We start from the raw sequence: 20,921 nt of genomic DNA on the forward strand, positions 1-20,921 counted from the left end.
GTGTTAATTCATAGTTTTGATGCCTTCAGTGTGAATGTACAATTTTCATAGTCATGAAAATACAGAAAAATCTTTAAATGAGAAGGTGTGTCCAAACTTTTGGTCTGTACTGTACATGAGTATTGTACCATAGATAGACATGTTATATCAGATATGTAGTAATACTACTGGCTCTTTATGATATTTGAATGTCCCCATATGTTTATTCTCCCTTTTGACATTCTGATCCACCTTGCAGTACATAGTGCGGCGCGCATGCGCCGTGGTTCCCCGGTTACCTGACCCGCGCCCGGCTGTCTCTTCTCGGCCGCGCACTTCCGGTATGTGCGTCACCGCGCTTCTGGGTGCGCTCTACCGTCTGACAGCTGGTGCTCGTGCCGTGGGACGCCGGGGACCAGACGACAGCCATGGAGCACTCACTGCAAAGGACCTTCCGATCACATGACCGCAATTTTGTCATGTGACCTGCGGGAGGGTGTATATAAGGTCCTGCTACATAGTCCTGAGCACGCCTCTTGAGAAAGCCAGCAGCTTTAGCTGCGAAACGCTCATCGGGGCTCTGTTTTTGCCGGGATACTATCCTCTGCAGTCCCCCACATTCTCCCCCATCACACTTAGTGGTAAGTAGTGCCTACTTGATCTATATAATGCAGTATTGACTTATATTATCTCATGATTGCCACTTTAGTCTTCAGCTGGTCTCACACTTTTTAGCTCTGCTGAAATAAATACTACTGGGGGATATATGTCAGGGTGATGCAGCTTTTCTTCCCAGCACACTGCACTTTTTTCTTATTAAGATATAAACTTTGTGATTGAATATTTGAATGAATGTTTACATATGTATTAAATATATTACGAATAAAAAATCTATTTTATGCCATATATACTCGTTGTTCCTCCGGGTTTTTTATCTGCTGAATGATGTTACACAGCCCACCTGATGCTGCCTATAGCCACCGGAGAGCCTCTCCAAGCAACAGGGCCAGACTGAAGATGAGCCACACAGCAGGAGGTAAGCGCTATGGGGGTGCGGGAAATGCAGGCATTTTACTATGGATCGGGGAATTGTGGGCCATCATACTGTAGGTAGGGGCTGTGGTGGCCATCATTCTGTATGTAGGGACTGTGGTGGCCTCATTCTGTTATGTAGTGTGTGGTGGCTTAACACTGTACATAGGGAGCTGTGCAGCCATCATATTGTTTGTAGGGAGCTCTTGGGTCATCATACTGTATGTAGGGGAATTGTGGTTCCATCATACTGTAGGTTGAGAGCTTTGGAGCAATCATATTTATGTAGGGAGTTGTGGGACCATCAGTCTGTATATACGGGACTGTGGTGCCATCATACTGTATGTAGGGAGCTGTGGGCCTATCAAACTGTATATAGGGGCATTGTGGATCAATTACACTGGGTATGGAGATGTTTTGAGCTATACTGTATGTAGGCGGCTGTGGGGACATTATACTGTATGTAGGGAGTTGTTGGGCCATCATACTGTCTGTAAGGGGCTGTGGAGCCATCATACTGGCTTAATTCTTAGATTCTGTGCTGCATCTTCAGCAGGTTGTGATACATTACACAGCGCTGATAAAGGTATCTAACAAGCCGAATGCCTATGTTATCTTTATATGTTTGCCCCTTTCTAAAGATTCTCAATTGTACCATTTGTAAACATAATCGTTTTGTAGTACTTTCTGCAACTATGTAGGAAACAATCTTCTCTAACTCAGTTGGCATCTATATTAATATAGGACCTACTGCAGTTTGACAACATTTTCTCGCATATCCATCAAGGATATTACAATGGATCACCTCATTACGATGTTACAATGAGTACAAATTTGTATTATATGAAAAACATCTCAGTCACTTATTAAGGTTGATTAATACCCACTAGTCTCCCTTACTCTGGATTCCTCTCCTGAGTTTATTTTTTCTATGTTTTAAAATGCTGCTGGTACAAAATACCTTAAAGATCCTGCCTTTCACATCCTAATCTAGAAAGGAAACAGGAAAAAGGAACTTTAACTCCCAGTGCTTAGACAGCAGCGAGACAGTAGTATACCAGTGTCCATGGGAAAGCAGAGAGAAACTAGGGTATGCTAGAGCAACACCGCACAAAACAGTCAGGGAGAAGCATTATGTGACTTGCACCAACTCTATGAATTCTTGTGGCAATTGGATGGATATATTTTGGAAAGCATGGATTTTTTAGCATTTTTTGTTGTCTGCATTTCGCAACTCATGATTTCAGGTAAGAAAATCCAGATAACTCCCTAATATATGAGATTGTGGAGCATGGTTTGTCTTCTCTATACCAAGACGGTTATAATACTAAGTGAATAGGCATCAAAAGTAACTTTAGAAAGGTTTACTATAATTACTAGCTTACACAGAGGCATCACATTTGCCTAGTGTAGGTTAATTATCAACAGTTAAAAGTTTGTAGACTTTCTTGCATAGTACATGGATTTTAATTATGTTTAATGCAAGTTCCCCCTGATATTGTATTTTGTATGTTATGCTTAAAGCCGCCATACAGAACGTGTCCACCTGTGTGTGGTAGTCGGGCGAGATAACTGCTGGCCGAACGATCAGCTGAACCACATAATGTGTATGAGGGGCTTTAGAAAAGTATTAGTGAATTGCAATCACTTAAATAACTTTACATTAACGCATTCCCTCCAGCAGTGGGAACAACCTGGTGATATCATGCTGGACTGCTTTGGAGTCCACTGCAAAACTCCAAGTCATGATGAGCAATATATATCCTGTTATTGTATCTTCAAAAAAGCTAGTTTGTACCAACCACACTGGATTTGTGGATTTTTTGTTTTGGCCTTGAGAAACATAATACATATTGTGTCAAACCACATGAAATGTTATAGAAAATGAAATATTATATTTATGAAACTTGACTCATGAGCCGGGAAATGGTTCAAGGGTTCTCAGCAACTTCACTTGCACAAGCTGCATTTTGATACATATATAGAGTGTATAAATATAATATATTTATAATGTGGCTCCTTCAAGCATGGTAGTAGTCTCCTGTTATGTAGAGGATATGTCTGGGAAAGTTTTTGTTTTTATGCAATGCTGGTGGAGGCTCTCATAGTTGTCTTGGGATGAGAAGGTTGAAGCAGAAGACTCTGTGCTGGTAGGCTTTTTAGGAGGCCTTCCAAGTATTGCTGATTGTAAGGCCTAGCAGATTGGAGACAAGAGTCTTCGAACCCATATCAATTTCTAGGGGAATGCACTGATGCAGTGATGTGCACGATTCAACTAAGACCATAAGTTTGTGCCTCTTTGAGAGAGCCATTAAACTTGTGTACCTCGTGTTGAATTGTAACCGCTGAGCTGATGAACTGTGTTGCTGTAACCACCACCCAAAAATGACTGCAAGTATGTAAATGTTTATTAGGTTCTAAAAACGTTGTCATAGCTTCTTTATTACCCACCACACCGTGACTAGTGCATCTTCATTACCAAGAATAATGTCATGAGTAATATGTCATGAGAGTTCACATAATTTTTGCATATCCCTCGACCATGGTTTTATGTGTGTGTGTGTGTGTGTGTGTGTGTGTATGTGTGTGTGTATGTTTGTTTATATATATAAAATAAAGGGAACACTAAGGCTGTGTTCACACGATGCGTATTTCATGCGTTTCCGCGGCGTTTTTGCAGTTGCGTAAACGCCGCGGAAACGCATGAAAAATGCATGGTAGAAGGGAAGCAATGTTCCCCAATGGAAATCCGCATGTGCTGTGCCCATGATGCGGATTTTTCCGCAGCGTTAACGCTGCGGTCAAAAATCCGCAGCATGTCAATTAATTTTGCGGAAACGCGGCGATTTCGCCGCCATTGACTTGCATTAGAACGCGCCAATTCCGCAAGACAGCATTTGTACTTGCGTAATTGGTGTGTTCTAATGTGCGGATGGTACCCGAGTGTGGAGGAGAGGAGAGTCTCATCCACACCCAGGTACCATTAAAAAAGCTGTAAAACAAGAATAAAATAAAAAATAAATGTATTCTTACCATCTGTCGGCCCACACAGCGCTCCCGCTTGGTTCCCGGCACTTGCAGTGAGTTGTAGGACCTGCGGTGACGTCAGAGTCATGTGACGGGTCACGTGACGCTGACGTCGGCAGGTCTTTCAATTCAAAGTTGCCGGCGAGGGAGAACAGATTGAGCAGGACAGCGCGGGCCATCGGAGGTAAGTATATACACTCTCTCGGTTCACACTGTATAAATCCATGCTGTTTGCATGGATTTATATAGTGTGACCTAGTTATCAAGCACTTTCCAGGTGATGCTAACATCGCCTGGAAAGCGCTTGTCAATCTGCATGCGGAAACGCATGTGAATCTGCATGTGGATCCGCATGTATTCTGCAGGAAAAACGCATGCACAATCTGCATGCGTTTTTTCTGCCAGGGAGATGCAGAAATGATGCAGAAATTTTCTGCTTCATTTCTGCATCGTGTGCACATACCCTTAAACAACAGAATATAACTCCAAGTAAATCAAACTTCTGTGAAATCAAACTGTTCACTTAGGAAGCAAAACTGATTGACAATCAATTTCACATGCTGTTGTGCAAATGGAATAGACAATAGATGGAAATTATTGGCAATTATCAAGACACCCTCAATAAAGGAGTGGTTCTGCAGGTGGGGACCACAGACCACATCTCAGTACCAATGCTTTCTGGCTGATGTTTTGGTCACTTTTGAATGTTGGTTGTGCTTTCACACTCATGGTTTCATGAGACGGACTCTACAACCCACAGAAGTTGCTCAGGTAGTGCAGCTTATCCAGGATGGCACATCAATGCGAGCTGTGGTAAGAAGGTTTGCTGTGTCTGTCAGCATAGTGTCCAGAGGCTGGGGGCGCTACCAGGAGACAGGCCAGTATGCCAGGAGACGTGGAGGGGGCCGTAGGTGGACAACAACCCAGCAGCAGGACCACTACCTCTGCCTTTGTGCAAGGAGGAGCACTGCAAGAGCCCTGCATAATGACCTCCAGCAGGGCACAAATGTGCATTTGCTTGCACAAACTGTTAGAAACTGACTCCATGATGGTGGTATGAGGGCCCGACGTCCACAGATGGGGGTTGTGCTCACAGCCCAACACCGTGCAGGACGCTTGGCATTTGCCACAGAACACCAGGATTGGCAAAGTCGCCACTGGTGCCCTGTGCTCTTCACAGATGAAAGCCGGTTCACACTGAGCACATGTGACAGACGTGACAGAGTCTGGAGACGCCGTGGAGAGCGATCTGCTGCCTGCAACATCCTTCAGCATGACCGGTTTGGCAGTGGGTCAGTAATGGTGTGGTGTGGCATTTCTTTGGAGGGCCGCACAGCCCTCCATGTGCTCGCTAGAGGTAGCCTGACTGCTACTGGGTACAGAGAGGAGATCCTCAGAACCCTTGTGAGACCATATGCTGGAGCGGTTGGCCCTGGGTTCCTCTTAATGCAGGACAATGCCAGACCTCATGTGGCTGGAGTGTGTCAGCAGTTCCTGCAAGATGAAGGCATTGAAGCTATGGACTGGCCCGCCCGTTCCCCAGACCTGAATCCGATTGAGCACATCTGGGACATCATGTCTCGCTCCATCCACCAACGTCACGTTGCACCACAGACTGTCCAGGAGTTGGCGGATGCTTTAGTCGAGGTCTGGGAGGAGATCCCACAGGAGACCATCCTCAACATCATCAGGAGCATGCCCAGGCGTTGTAGGGAGGTCATACAGGCACATGGAGGCCACACACAATACTGAGCCTCATTTTGACTTGTTTTAAGGACATTACATCAAAGTTGGATCAGCCTGTAGTGTGTTTTTCCACTTTAATTTTGGGATTGACTCCAAATCCAGGCCTCCATTGGTTAATAAATTTGATTTCCATTGATGATTTTTGTGTGATTTTGTTGTCAGCACATTCAACTTTGTACAGAACAAAGTATTCAATGAGAATATTTCATTCATTCAGATCTAGGATGTGTTATTTGAGTGTTCCCTTCATTTTTTTGAGCAGTGTATATATGTACATATAGAAAACACAAAACTGGTGTAACTTGGTGTTTCACAGTTGGGATGGTATTCTTAGGCTTCCAAGCTTCTCCCTTTTTCCTCCAAACGTAACGATGGTCATTATGCCCAAAAAGTTAAATTTTAGTTTCATCAGACCACAGGACGTGTCTCCAAAAATTAAGGTCTTTGTTTCTGTGTGCATTTGCAAACATTAATCTGGCTTTTTTATGTTTCTTTTGGAGTAATGGCTTCTTCCTGGCAGAGTGGCCTTTCAGCCCATGTTGATACAGTACTCATTACACTGTGGATATTAACACAATCTTACCAGCTTCCACTATCATCTTCACAAGGTCTTTTGCTTTTGTCCTTGGGTTGATATGCACATGTCAGACCAAAGCACGTTCATCTCTGGGACACGGAACCCGTCTCCTTCCTGAGCGGTATGATGGCTGGACATTCCCATCTTGCTTGTACTTGCGTATAATTGTTTGTACAGATGAATGAGGCACCTTCAGGTATCTTGAAATTGTACCAAAGGATGAGCCAGACTTTTGCAAGTCCACAATTCTATCCTAATATCTTCGCTGATTTCTTTACACTTTGCCATGATGCTACACAAAGAAGCAGTGTGTTTCAGGTGTGCATTAAAATACATCCACAGGTGTGTCTCTAATTAACTCAGATGTTGCCAAAAAAACTATCAGAAGCTTCCAAACACATGACATCATCATATGGGCAGTCCAGAATTGTTTAAAGGCATAGTAATCTTAGTGTATGTAAACTTTTGACTTTGCAGTAAGTAATAAAAATGCCTTAAAACATTCTCTCTCTCTCTCTCTCTCATTATTCTGACATTTGGCAAATATTACAAATTATGATAATCCTAATTGACCTAAAACTGGAAAGGTTTATTCTGATTTCATGTCAGATATTGAGAAAAACATGCATATGTGACTTTTTATATAGTGCATGTAAACTTCTGGTTTCAACTGTATACAATCACTTTGTCATATTAATAGGGTAACATGATTTTAGATTCAGTAAAACCCTGGTATAAGAAAATAACTATTATTATAGAAGTTAAAAAGATTGTCTCAGACTGAGAATAGCATGTCCAGATTCTGAAACCACTGATAATGCCAATGGAAGTTGTAGCTGGGCTCACACGCCCATTGATCAATAAGTGACCATGTAAGACATAGCTAAAGAGTAGAAACTACTCATTATTATTAGTGGCTCTCCGCTCTGCTAACCCATGCTCGGTGATACCCATACTGTATGTTCTAATAAGAGACATTGAAATCAGTTGTCTTCATAAGACAATCTCTAATTCATTTGGGGAAGAAATACATTTTTTTGTAAAACTCTAGAATGTTAATAAGAATATAACCTTTCCAATGTTTCCCACCACTGAAACATCTATCAACACTTGGCAATCCGGACTGTATTTTCCATTTGGTGTTCTTCATATAGCTATACTGTATATATATTGCAAGACAGTGACAGAACATGTAGTTGGGGGATTGCTGTATTTTGCAAAGATTCCTCATTGTGTACTAGGTCCTAGGAAGTATATATATCATGCAGGGAAGTATGAGGCATCTAGCAAAGATGGGCTGTTTCTAGCAAACTGCATTTTCCTAAGAGTTTTTGGTAATTCCTGCTTTCAGGCCTGGATTATTATGAAATGATGGGCAGGTTTGGAAGTGGAGCCTGTCATTCCTTCCTGGACTGGTTTTCTCTGAAGCCCACAGTCGGAGAAACTGTTGGGCTGAGTTAGAGTATTTCTGGGTTGATAAAGATGTTCAAGATGTTCCTTTTAGGATGAGGCATCTGAAGAGAAAGAAGGTATCAGACTAAGAGACTCTACTACTAAACAGTAGGTCTTTCTAGCCTCCAAAACCCAAGAAAAAAAACAAAATGAGCATATATAGCAAGTAAATAGAACAGTCCTGCTCTGCCCTTATTAACATTGATGTCGTTTGACACATGGTAAGGTTTTATACTAAAGACAGGTTAGGACCTTCCCGATGGGCAGGGCCTGCCCCATGTTTTTGTGGGCCCTGGGCAAAAGAGTCTCAGTGGGCCCCTTTAACACATACCACGATACATGATGCACAGATACCGCAGAGAAATATATACACTGCTCAAAAAAATAAAGGGAACACTCAAATAACACATCCTAGATCTGAATGAATGTAATATTCTCATTGAATACATTGTTCTGTACAAAGTTGAATGTGCTGACCACAAAATCACACAAAAATCATCAATGGAAATCAAATTTATTAACCAATCAAGGCTTGGATTTGGAGTCACCCCCAAAATTAAAGTGGAGAAACACACTACAGGCTGATCCAACTTTGATGTAATGTCCTTAAAACAAGTCAAAATGAGGCTCAGTATTGTGTGTGGCCTCCACGTTGGTGGATGGAGCGAAACATGATGTCCCAGATGTGCTCAATCGGATTCAGGTCTGGGGAACGGGCGGGCCAGTCTATAGCTTCAATGCCTTCATCTTGCAGGAACTGCTGACACACTCCAGCCACATGAGGTCTGGCATTGTCCTGCATTAGGAGGAGCCCAGGGCCAACTGCACCAGCATATGGTCTCACAAGGGGTCTGAGGATCTCATCTCGGTACCTAATGGCAGTCAGGCTACCTCTGGCGAGCACATGGAGGGCTGTGCGGTCCTCCAAAGAAATGCCACCCCACACCATTACTGACCCACTGCCAAACCGGTCATGCTGAAGGATGTTGCAGGCAGCAGATCGCTCTCCACGGCATCTCCAGACTCTGTCACGTCTGTCACATGTGCTCAGTGTGAACCTGCTTTCATCTGTGAAGAGCACATGGCGCCAGTGGCGACTTTGCCAATCCTGGTGTTCTGTGGCAAATGCCAAGTGTCCTGCACGGTGTTGCGCTGTGAGCACAACCCCCATCTGTGGACGTTGGGCCCTCATACCACCCTCATGGAGTTGGTTTCTAACAGTTTGAGCAGATACATGCACATTTGTGGCCTGCTGGAGGTCATTTTGCAGGGCTCTGGCAGTGCTTCTCCTGTTCCTCCTTGCCCAAAGGCGGAGGTAGTGGTCCTGCTGCTGGGTTGTTGCCCTCCTAAGTCCCCCTCTATATCTCCTGGTGTACTGGCCTGTCTCCTGGTAGCACCTCCAGCCTCTGGACACTATGCTGACAGACACAGCAAACCTTCTTGCCACAGCTCGCATTGATGTGCCATCTTGGATGAGCTGCACTACCTGAGCAAATTCTGTGGGTTGTAGAATACGTCTCATGCTACCATGAGTGTGAAAGCACAACCAACATTCAAAAGTGACCAAAACATCAGCTAGAAAGCATTGGTACTGAGATGTGGTCTGTGGTCCCCACCTGCAGAACCACTCCTTTATTGAGGTTGTCTTGATAATTGTCAATAATTTCCATCTATTGTTTATCTATTCCATTTGCACAACAGCATGTGAAATTGATTGTCAATCAGTGTTGCTTCCTAAGTGGACAGTTTGATTTCACAGAAGTTTGATTTACTTGGAGTTATATTCTGTTGTTTAAGTGTTCCCTTTATTTTTTTGAGCAGTGTATATGTAGCACCCTGAGGATTCGGCTGCTACAGGGGTATTGCACCTCAACCCAGAGGTGTGATATTCCACTCCCGGGTAAGGATGGAGTGTGGAACTGAGCTAGTAGGCTGCATGCACTACACACATCCCATTTCCGAGGAACAGACCGATGGTACTCCCACTAGAGAAATGTGCAGGTACGACAGTGTCTGTTCCTGGCTGGAGTGGGAGGGGGGTGGAACATCCCAGTAGTGTAGGGGCAGATAGGGGGAGCAGCCTGGGTAAAGTTAGGAGCTCATTGGGTGCTGGTCACCTGAGCTCACACATAGAGGGAGTATATAAGGTGGGAACCATCTTAGATCAGGGTCAGTCAGTCAGTCAGTTGTCAGTCTGTGAGACGTCAGTCTGTCAGAGTGTAACCTGAGAAGCAGAGCAGAGGAGAAGAGAGAGAGACCCAGAGGCGCAGAGGGGACCCCAAGAGCCCATAAGAGAGTTAATAGGGTGAAGGGTCGGCAACAGGGTACCGGATCCCAAGCTGGCGGAGGCTACAGCACACCTTAGCCAGGAACCGGAGGTCGTGGGCAGGATCTGCCACGATCACCCACTAAATCCACCCGGAAGGCAGACCAAGAATAGGGTCAGGGAGCCCAGAGGAGGCTTGACCAACAAGAGGCCCGAGGGAGCCGGACTTAGGTGGATCCCTGGTGGGAACGGCCAGAAGAAGGGAGAGACAGAAAGGAGCTCAGGACCACACTCCGGAGTTGCCTGGGAGTTGACCGAGTCCAGGACCTGGTGGACGCAGCACGGCTTGGGTGGTCACTGCTGTACACAGTGACCCGAGCAACACCAGTAAGTAAAACCCTGGAACTGCATTTTATGCCTCTGAGTCTCCTTGCTGCACCTTCACAACCACCATCCTCCACGGCTGACCCCCTGAGGCTATACCCCTCCCGTTGGGGGTTATACTACCTAAGCTGCACACACATCACCAGCCTCAGTGGACCCTGCTGCAGCGGCGGCCTTTTGACCGCAAATCAACGGGTGGCGTAGTCGACACAAAAGAACATCTAGTAACATCATAAGGACTGCCACACACTGAGCTTGACACCCTGGGCACGGACCGGGTCACAGCCACTCGGAGACTACAACCCCCATCTGATCCGGCTCCGGGTATCCCCAACAACACTGGCCCAGGGGGCGCGTCAACTTTGGCGTAGTCGGCAGGATAACGTGCCCGCAACAACCGGGTACTGCGTGCCTGAAGAAAAGTACACCGTTACCTTAAAAAGAAGTCTCCTGCCGGTTCCGGAGGGTCCCCGCCAACGGACCCCATCACAGGTCGTTTCCCGCCGGTTGTCCGCCATTTGCAGCTTTTTCCCGCCATCCATGGAGTTTCCCGCCACTGGGAGACGATTCCCGCCATTTCCGAAGATTTCCCGCCTTGGAAGAGCGGACGCCATTATGGGCGTGCCAGAGGGTGGCAAAAGGCCACCTCCCATCGTGGGCCAGGTCGAAGAATGGCGCCAAAAGCGGAAACCACGCCCACCAACAGAGACTGTGATGCTGGAAGTGTCCATCAGCGTGAGAGAACTGCCCCTGGAACTGACAATCACTAAGTTGCCCCGGGACCACCCTCAATGTGGGCGGAGACAGAACAAGAGAGCAAAGATGGGTGTCGCCTGGAGCAGTCTGGAGAGAGCGCACCCGGAGACGAGACGTCTGGAAGAGAGTCCAGAGAAAGCCTACCCGGAGATGGAGGGAGAGTCAGGCAGCACCGACCCAGTGGTCAGGAGCCTGTTGCAGGTCGCCACTCCAGAAGGCCTGCTGGAGATCCTAGCACAGCTCCCCCGAGACCGGGAGTGTGCACAGACCGCGCTGGAGGGCCTCGCACGGAGGATGGCCCGGGTGCAGCGAGAGACGTTGGCGGAGTGGAGCCGAGAGATGGCCCAGCAGACCGGCACCCGTCAGCGGAGCACGCCGCCCGAGACGAGGAGACAGACCGCCTCTGAGGATGGCGCAGGAGGAATGAAGGCAGGAGACGGCGCCGAGAAGGGAGCCGAACGGACGGAGGCAGGTAAAGGGGACGTCTCTACCCCGTGCCGGGAAACCGCGCGCCTGCCCCAGCTCCCCGTCGCAGAGCCCGAAATTCCCCCTGCCGTGCCCGTCGCTACATCGTCACTGCCGCCGACTAGGCCTCAACCGGAAACCGCGGCCGCGACCCCTGTGACGTCACACGCCTCGACCCTGAGCGCGACCAAACAGGAAATACCATCGGCCTGGTCGCAAGGCCTAGTACCCCCGGGCGCCGCAATACCAACAGCGCCCCCTACCTCCGCGGAGCCACCGGCCTGGTCGCAGGGCCGAATAACCCAGGGCGCCGCCGTTCTTACGGTGCCCTTTGCCTTTAAGGTGCCCCAGGCCTGGTCGCAAGGCCTGGTTAACCCGGGCGCCGCTACCATCAACGCGCCCTCAGCATCTAGAGTGCCGCACCTGGGTGAAGATCTATTCGCCCAGCATACGTGCCCGGATGGGCAGCCCTTTGTATGGCCCCAGGAGTACATTCAGCTGGAACTCCAGAGAGCAAGGCCCATGTGCGAGCCCCTGATTCCGGCTCCGAAGCCCGTAAAGAGGACCTCGCCCCCGCTGGAGGAGGCACAGTTTGAGTGGGACCCCACCGGAGAAGACCTCATGGGGTTCACTCAGGAGACTCGGGCGGCCGCAGCAGAGCGTGCAGAGTGCTGCCGGCAGCAGCTCGAGGTCTTCGAGAGGGAGCGGAGAGAGAGGCGGGTCCGGGAACAGCAAGCGCAGATAAGGAGCGCGGAGCAGAAGAGCCGGACCAGGAGGAATCCCCGTGCAGCTCATGGTCCCCCTTCCACCGGGACTGTGATAAAATTCAACATGCAGCACGGATGGGGCTTTATCAGAGACCATCAGACCCCCGGCGACGTCTTTGTGACCCGCAGAGACGTAGAAAGCCATCTGCCGGAGGGACACAGAGGTCGTGACCTGTACGTAGGGGACGAGGTCACCTTCACCCGGCACAAGTGTGCCAAAGGACCCTACGCCCTCCATGTGCATCGCCTGACGGAGGAGGAGCTGCGGTGTGAGGAGGAGCAAGAGGACCCGGACGGGTCTGAAGAATCTAAAGAAGGAGCAGGAGGACGCCGTCGTTAAAGTACGGTAAAGAGACTGTACATAGTTACCCGTCAGGGTATCAGAACTGTTCTAGTTAAAATATAGTCCCCGTTGGGACCAGCCAATTGAACTGAAACCCGTGTGTCCCTATTCCCACTGACCGAGGACTGAGAGCGGTCATTCCTCCCTAATACCTGGCTGAGGACTGAGAGCGGCCATATTCCCCTTGTATATAGTTGCGCTTCCTAAGGCGCCCCCTACCGGTTTTATAGGGAACTGTTTTATTCCAAGAGAGACTGTCGCACTTTACCCGGTCACAAGTTGCACCGTGACCGGAGGAACCAGAAATAAGAATGTTATATATGAAAAGTTTATTGCTGCTGATGATGTATATGATGTTTTATATGTTTTATATGTTTGTTTATGAAAAAAAAAAAAAAAAAAATGTATGTTTTGGATGTTTATATTTTACAGCCCGAGGACGTGCTGTGATTTACCAGGGGGGAATGTAGCACCCTGAGAATTCGGCTGCTACAGGGGTATTGCACCTCAACCCAGAGGTGTGATATTCCACTCCCGGGTAAGGATGGAGTGTGGAACTGAGCTAGTAGGCTGCATGCACTACACACATCCCATTTCCGAGGAACAGACCGATGGTACTCCCACTAGAGAAATGTGCAGGTACGACAGTGTCTGTTCCTGGCTGGAGTGGGAGGGGGGTGGAACATCCCAGTAGTGTAGGGGCAGATAGGGGGAGCAGCCTGGGTAAAGTTAGGAGCTCATTGGGTGCTGGTCACCTGAGCTCACACATAGAGGGAGTATATAAGGTGGGAACCATCTTAGATCAGGGTCAGTCAGTCAGTCAGTTGTCAGTCTGTGAGACGTCAGTCTGTCAGAGTGTAACCTGAGAAGCAGAGCAGAGGAGAAGAGAGAGAGACCCAGAGGCGCAGAGGGGACCCCAAGAGCCCATAAGAGAGCTAATAGGGTGAAGGGTCGGCAACAGGGTACCGGATCCCAAGCTGGCGGAGGCTACAGCACACCTTAGCCAGGAACCGGAGGTCGTGGGCAGGATCTGCCACGATCACCCACTAAATCCACCCGGAAGGCAGACCAAGAATAGGGTCAGGGAGCCCAGAGGAGGCTTGACCAACAAGAGGCCCGAGGGAGCCGGACTTAGGTGGATCCCTGGTGGGAACGGCCAGAAGAAGGGAGAGACAGAAAGGAGCTCAGGACCACACTCCGGAGTTGCCTGGGAGTTGACCGAGTCCAGGACCTGGTGGACGCAGCACGGCTTGGGTGGTCACTGCTGTACACAGTGACCCGAGCAACACCAGTAAGTAAAACCATGGAACTGCATTTTATGCCTCTGAGTCTCCTTGCTGCACCTTCACAACCACCATCCTCCACGGCTGACCCCCTGAGGCTATACCCCTCCCGTTGGGGGTTATACTACCTAAGCTGCACACACATCACCAGCCTCAGTGGACCCTGCTGCAGCGGCGGCCTTTTGACCGCAAATCAACGGGTGGCGTAGTCGACACAAAAGAACATCTAGTAACATCATAAGGACTGCCACACACTGAGCTTGACACCCTGGGCACGGACCGGGTCACAGCCACTCGGAGACTACAACCCCCATCTGATCCGGCTCCGGGTATCCCCAACAACACTGGCCCAGGGGGCGCGTCATATATAGTACAATGCCAAAGATTTCACTTCTTACATTACATGAGCGATATCTATTGTAAATTCCACAATAGCTCAGAAACCGGCGAATCGCTCCACACAGTATACTGGCCCCCATAAAATGCTCCATACAGAATACTGGCCCCCATATAACGCTCCATACAGAATACTGGCCACCATATAACGCTCCATGCAGGATACTGGCCCCCATATACCGCTCCATACAGAATACTGGCCCCCATATAATGCTCCATGCAGGCTGTGCCCCCACATAAATGCCTCATGCAGGCTGTTCCCCCCACATAATGCCTCATGCAGGCTGTTCCCCCCACATCACATAATGCCCCACGCAGGCTGTTCCCCCCACATAATGCCCCACATAATACCCCACGCAGGCTGTCCCCCCCCCCATATAATGCCCCATGTAGGATGTCACCCCCCTTATAATGCCCCATGCAGGATGTCACACACCCCCCTCCCTTATAATGCCCCATGCAGGATGTCACCCCCCTTATAATGCGCCATGCAGGATGTCAACCCCCCTCCCTTATAATGCCCCATACAGGATGTCACCCCCCCTTATAATGCCCCATGCAGGATGTCACACCCCCCCTCCCTTATAATGCCCCATGCAGGATGTCACACCCCCCTCCCTTATAATGCCCCATGCAGGATGTCACCCCTCCCTTATAAAGCCCCTTACAGGATGTCACACGCCCCCTCCCTTATAATGCCCCATACAGGATGTCACACCCCCCTCCCTTATAATGCCCCATGCAGGATGTCACACACCCTCACCCCCCCCCCCATATAATGCCTCATGCCTCCACACAATAAAAAAAAAAATCAAATGCTCACCTCACTTCTCACCTGCTGCCCCTGCTCTGGACTCCAGCGTCACCGGCGTCTTCCTGCTCTGCGCTGTGACGGCTCAGGAGAGAGCGCAGTGGAAAGACATCACTGCACCCTCTGACCTGAGACGTCACAGTGCAGCAGCCGCAGAGGAGACAGGAGCTGCTGCGGAGGCACGGGAAGAGTTAAGTATTGTGCCGGGGCCCTGAGCAAGCGAGGGGGAGTGGGCGCTGACACCGGCACCGCTCACGGGTCCCATAGCGCGGCGGGGTGCCCGACGGTGAGTGGGCCCCCCCGCCTGCTCAGGGCCCCGGCATTTGCCCGGGTTCTGACGCTGGCCCTGCTGATGGGTACACCATGACGTGGTGGGATGGCTTTTTGATCAAAATAGCGTTAACGAAGTACCCTATGTTATTTACATGTGCTATTACTATTTACTTAATTACTTGCTGTAGGGTATATGCTCGATTTTTTTTTCTTGAGTTTTGTCTGTGAAATGGCCACAGTGTGAACGTGCTCTTACAGTTTGCACATATACCAGCTTATAGTCCAGCTCAGTTCTTTGGTTTTGCTTTCTAGCCTACAGTTGGTTATTTTGACATTTGGTATTCGTTAACACACATAATTTTTGTTTCTGTTTTTGGGTAGTTGGTAATAGAACACCTATATAGTCACATAAGATGATGTTTAGTTAGCACTCAACCGAGGAAGGGTTAATTTATGTTTTGTGCCTGAATGAACAACTTTGACCCTGATTCATTAGTGTGTTTTCCAGATTTCTGACGTAAAACACTTTGAAAGGTCGAAAAAAATTTGCACAACTTGAGGTTGTGCAAAAATCTTGCAAGATTTAGTGTTTTCATTACATTTCTGGCCATGACATTCCAGAAGTGGGGTTAGAATGGATCTGAAAGGGAATAGCAAGCCCACTCAGAAAATTTTTCAAAAGTTACGCCACTTTAATTGCCTGACTTACATCAGAAATGTACTTCAGTCCCTGAATGGAGTAACATTCCTGGCGGGGCGCACACCATTGATAAGATGCACTGAATTCATTAAGTGGTGTGTGCGTCTTAATGAATTTAGCGCTTCTTACTCCTGCACACCAATCATTAAGAATAGCATACAGTGGGTACGGAAAGTATTCAGACCCCTTTAAATTTTTCACTCTTTGTTTCATTGCAGCCATTTGGTAAATTCTAAAAAGTTCATTTTTTTCTCACTTAACACTAGAACTACTGATGGAGTCATTTTGACTCCTTTCGTTTTTTTATTTCTCTTCTGTGACTACATTTTTCAGAATTCCGGCTTGAAACTTGGTGACTTTTCCTCAAATATGATGTTAAAAAAGATTTTGTGAGAATAAATAATTTTGGTGAAAAATTTGCGTGTTTTTTTCAAAATTTACCAAGAACTACTGAAGGGAGTCATTTTGACTCCCTACTATATTTTGAGGTCCTTTTGTCACTAAATGTTGCTATAAAGTTTTGTGCATAATTTTTTCACTCTGTCTTATTTACCCTGATGTTCATATAGATGTAGTTCAATTTACATGTCAACTTTTCACATTTTCCTTGTGTTTTACCTGCTTGTATTACTGTGTAATGCTGAACAAACTCTATCTGATGAGGAGCTAGATGCATTCATTGCGATATTCTATGCTCGTGGAATATCTGGCACGAACCGTCACTCGATTAGCAGTATTTGGTGTAATGACTGGGGAATACCGTTTTGCAAAGCGACAATGTCTAGGGACCGCTTTGTTGAAATTATGAGGTTTCTCAGATTTGATGAGAAATCTACTCGATCGGAGAGACTGCAAACGGACAAGTTTGCTCTATTTTCTACTGTGTGGGACAGGTTTATTGAAAATTGTATTGCGTGTTACAAACCTGGCCCATACATAATGATGGATGAGCAACTTTTCCCAAGCAAAACTAGGTGTCCATTCACGCAGTACATGCCTTCCAAACCAGATAAATATGGCCACAAATATTGGCTAGCTGTTGATAAGAGGAGCAAATATCTGGCAAATGGCTTCCCTTATCTAGGCAAAGATGACACACGCCGTGCTGAGGACCGTTTAGCTGACCATGAGGTAATGAAGTTATTGGACCCGTTTTTGAAAAAAGGTCGCAATGTTACAACCGATAATTATTTTACTTCAGTAAAATTAGCTAAACAGCTAAAAAGCAGAGGAACAACCATCGTGGGAACACTGAACAAGATAAGGCGAGAAGTGCCTAAAGAAATAAAATCCATGAAAGAGGAATTGTACAACACTAAAGTGTTTAGAAATGAAGACAATTTTACACTTACAGTATATCAAGGAAAGCCCAACAAAAATGTTGTCATTTTGAGTTCCGTCCATCCAGATGTTGTTGTTGCGTCTGATTCCGCTAAAAAAACTCCAGAAACGGTAAAGTTTTACAATGAAACAAAATATGGAGTAGATGTAGTGGATCAGATGTCACGAAAATATACCACACGAACATGCACAAGGAGATGGCCTGTTCATGCATTTGAAAATGCCTTAGACTTTGCGGGTATAAATGCATGGATAATATTCAAGGAGATTACCCACCAAAAAATGTCACGCAAGGCATTTTTGCAAACGCTTGTGAGAGAGTTAAGTGGTCCTTATGTCACAGATAGGGAAAAGGGTTCCACGTCCCAAGTTTCTACATGCTCAGAAGTGATGGTTCAAACAAAATTTTGCCAGATCAAAGAAAAGTGCAAGAAAAATAGATCTGTCGGAAATTGTAAGACTTGTGGTAAGTCTTTGTGTGGGCAATGTACTGCCATAAATCAAAGGCAATGCCTAAAATGCGAAACAGAAAATGTTTAGAAGGTGAATTCTGCGCCATATTTTCATTTTTATGCTCCTCCACCTACATTTTCTCTGCTTTTTGTTCTTCAGTTGTTGTTTATATGTGTGCACTTGAATAAAAAAAAATGTTTGAAAAACGTCTATTATAATTATTGTTATTTTCTGTAGAAAAATAAGAAAAGCAGAAAAAAAAAATCAAAAGCATTACTGTTGGATCTCACAATAATAATACATTACAAAAAATATAATTATTAATAAATAATCACAAATGAAACTCTAAAAATAATCGAAAACAAGCAAGGAGTCAAAATGACTCCTTTCAGTAGTTCTAGGCGGGGTCACGAGTCCAGTAGTCCTAGTGTTAAGTATACTCTGCACCTCATCTTGACTGAAAAAAAACTGAAATGTAGAATTCTTTGCAAATTTATTAAAAAATAAAAACTGAAATATCACATGGTCATAAGTATTCAGACCCTTTGCTCAATATTGAGTAGAAGCACCCTTTTGAGCTAGTACATCCATGAGTGTTCTTGGGAATGATGCAACAAGTTTTTCACACCTGGATTTGGGGAACCTCTGCCATTCTTCCTTGCAGATCCTCTCCAGTTCCGTCAGGTTGGTGGATAGCCATTTTCAGGTCTCTCCAGAGATGCTCAATTGGGTTTAGCTCAGGGCTCTGGCTGGGCCAGTCAAGAATGGTCACAGAGTTGTTCTGAAGCCACTCCTTTGTTATTTTAGCTGCGTGCTTAGGGTCATTGTCTTGTTGGAAGGTGAACCTTCGGCCAAGTCTGAGGTCCAGAGCACTCTGGAACAGTGATCTTGGGGTTCTTCTTTACCTCTCTCACCAAGGCTCTTCTCCCATGATTTTTCAGTTTGGCTGGACAGCCAGGTCTAGGAAGACTTCTGGTGGTCCCAAACTTCTTCCATTTAAGGATTATGGAGGCCACTTAGGAACCTTGAGGAATGCAGAAATTCTTTTCTAACCTTGGCCAGATCTGTGCCTTGCCACAATTCTGTCTCTGAGCTTCTTGGGCAGTTCCTTTGAGCTCATGATTCTCATTTGGTCTGACATGCACTGTGAGCTGTAAGGTCTTATATAGACAGGTGTGTGCCTTACCAAGTCAAGTCCTATCAGTTTAATTAACAGCTGGACTCCAATGAAGGAGTAGAACCATCTCAAGGAGGATCACAAGGAAATGGACAGCATGTGACTTAAATATGAGTGTCTGAGCAAAGGGTCTGAATACTTATGACCATGTGATATTTCAGTTTTTCTTTTTTAATAAATTTGCAAAAATTTCTACAGTTCTGTTTTTTTCAGTCAAGATGGGATGAAGAGTGTACTTTAATGAGAAAAAAAATGAACTTTTTAGAAATTACCAAATGGCTGCAATGAAACAAAGAGTGAAAAATGTAAAAGGGTCTGAATACTTTACGTACCCACTGTACGAAAAAACAGTCTTACTGAATCAGGCTTTTTATGCTTATTTTGTACAATAACTCCTATTGTTTCTGACTGTGAACATCTAATTTTGCTTACTGTTACGGAGCTGATCCTCCAGACTACCTATATAATCTTCAGAATTAGAGCTGGATTAAAGTCCTTGAGAAAGTATGCATGGTCTTCGGCAAAGGTGCTGAATTATAATCCATACTGCATCCATCTAATTTTCAAAAATAGATGTAGCAAACATTAAAAGGGTTGACCACTACTTTTTTTTATTGATGGGATAGGCCATCATTATCTGATCGATGGGGGTGCAACACCTGGCTAGCTATTACCTGTGCTGGCCGGAAGTTCTCAGATGCTACCGGAACACATCAGCTTCATCATTTCTATTGTGGCCATGGCTTGGTACTGCAGATCCACCTGCTATTCAAATGAACAAGGGGTGAATCTGCAGTACCTGGCCGTGGCTACTGTATTTTTGAGTGAGTGAGTGAGTTGCTGTCTCTGCTGCCGGCTGACAGAAGTTCTCGAATGCTGATGAACACGGAAGCACCGTAATTTCTTTAGTAGGCGAGACCAGGTACTGCAGATCCACCCCATATTCAAGTAACAAGGGGTAGATATAGAGTACCTGGTCACGGGCTCTATTGTTTCGATGGGGCTGCAGGGTTCTGGCAGCATCCAAGAACTTCAGGCCGTCGTCAGCAAAAGCTCATTGGTGGGGATGCTGGGTGTTGCACCCCCACCAATCAGATATTTATAGCTTTTTCTAACACTATGTCAAAAATTGTGGGAGCCACTAGCAGTAGCACCAATAGTACAGCTGGAAGCAACCGTCACGACAGTAGTAGTACCAAACAGATCACACTTTGCGTCCTTTGTTTTTGGCAAGTGTATTAGTGGGGAGGTAACGGAGGGCGTAATGGAATATATGTCACATAACTCATCTCCGTCACAGCAGGATGATATACTGCAGCTTCTGACAGCAACACCATCAGCATAAGTCAGTGTTCTACTCAGTCCACCTTCTCTGCTGCCATAACACTTAATGTTGTACATAGTGGAATTTCAATTCTGTCAATGACACTTGTTTCTGTTCTGACCCTTAATCGCCTAACTCACAACACACCAGGGGCTAAGGACTATAATTCACAATAACAATTTCTTCAAGTTGCTTTCTTGGGAGAGATGAACAGTCAGCCTTTGTATTCTGATGACATGGGGCCGGTTGAGATAGAGAACACGATTCTAATGTCAAGCTGTGTTGCTGGCTCTGCACCTCGTCCTCCTTCCCCATCGCACCAGCAGATATCTATCCCTAATTGTACGTTGAGAAAACAGGTGTATACCC

At 46.4% G+C, this 20,921-nt stretch overlaps 1 protein-coding gene across 4 annotated transcripts in view; it reads left to right on the forward strand.

Moving 5' to 3' along the window:
- The first annotated feature begins 322 nt into the window (after positions 1-322).
- The window catches only part of TEK (TEK receptor tyrosine kinase), a 194,271-nt gene continuing 173,672 nt past the window's right edge, over positions 323-20,921 (forward strand). For 2 of the 4 annotated variants that reach the window (XM_073667279.1, XM_073667289.1), the window contains exon 1: positions 2,028-2,258. In XM_073667279.1, coding sequence (XP_073523380.1) covers positions 2,207-2,258 — 52 coding nt within the window. In that variant the 5' untranslated portion in view covers positions 2,028-2,206. Of the gene's footprint in view, positions 621-935; positions 1,016-2,027; positions 2,259-20,921 lie in introns of those variants that run through there. The other 2 variants (XM_073667297.1, XM_073667306.1) reach the window with 2 other exon arrangements.

The sequence above is a fragment of the Phyllobates terribilis genome, unplaced genomic scaffold, assembly GCF_046119375.1.
Source record: "Phyllobates terribilis strain yellow unplaced genomic scaffold, ASM4611937v1 Scaffold_1__5_contigs__length_1240528914, whole genome shotgun sequence".
Taxonomy (NCBI): Eukaryota; Metazoa; Chordata; class Amphibia; order Anura; family Dendrobatidae; genus Phyllobates; species Phyllobates terribilis.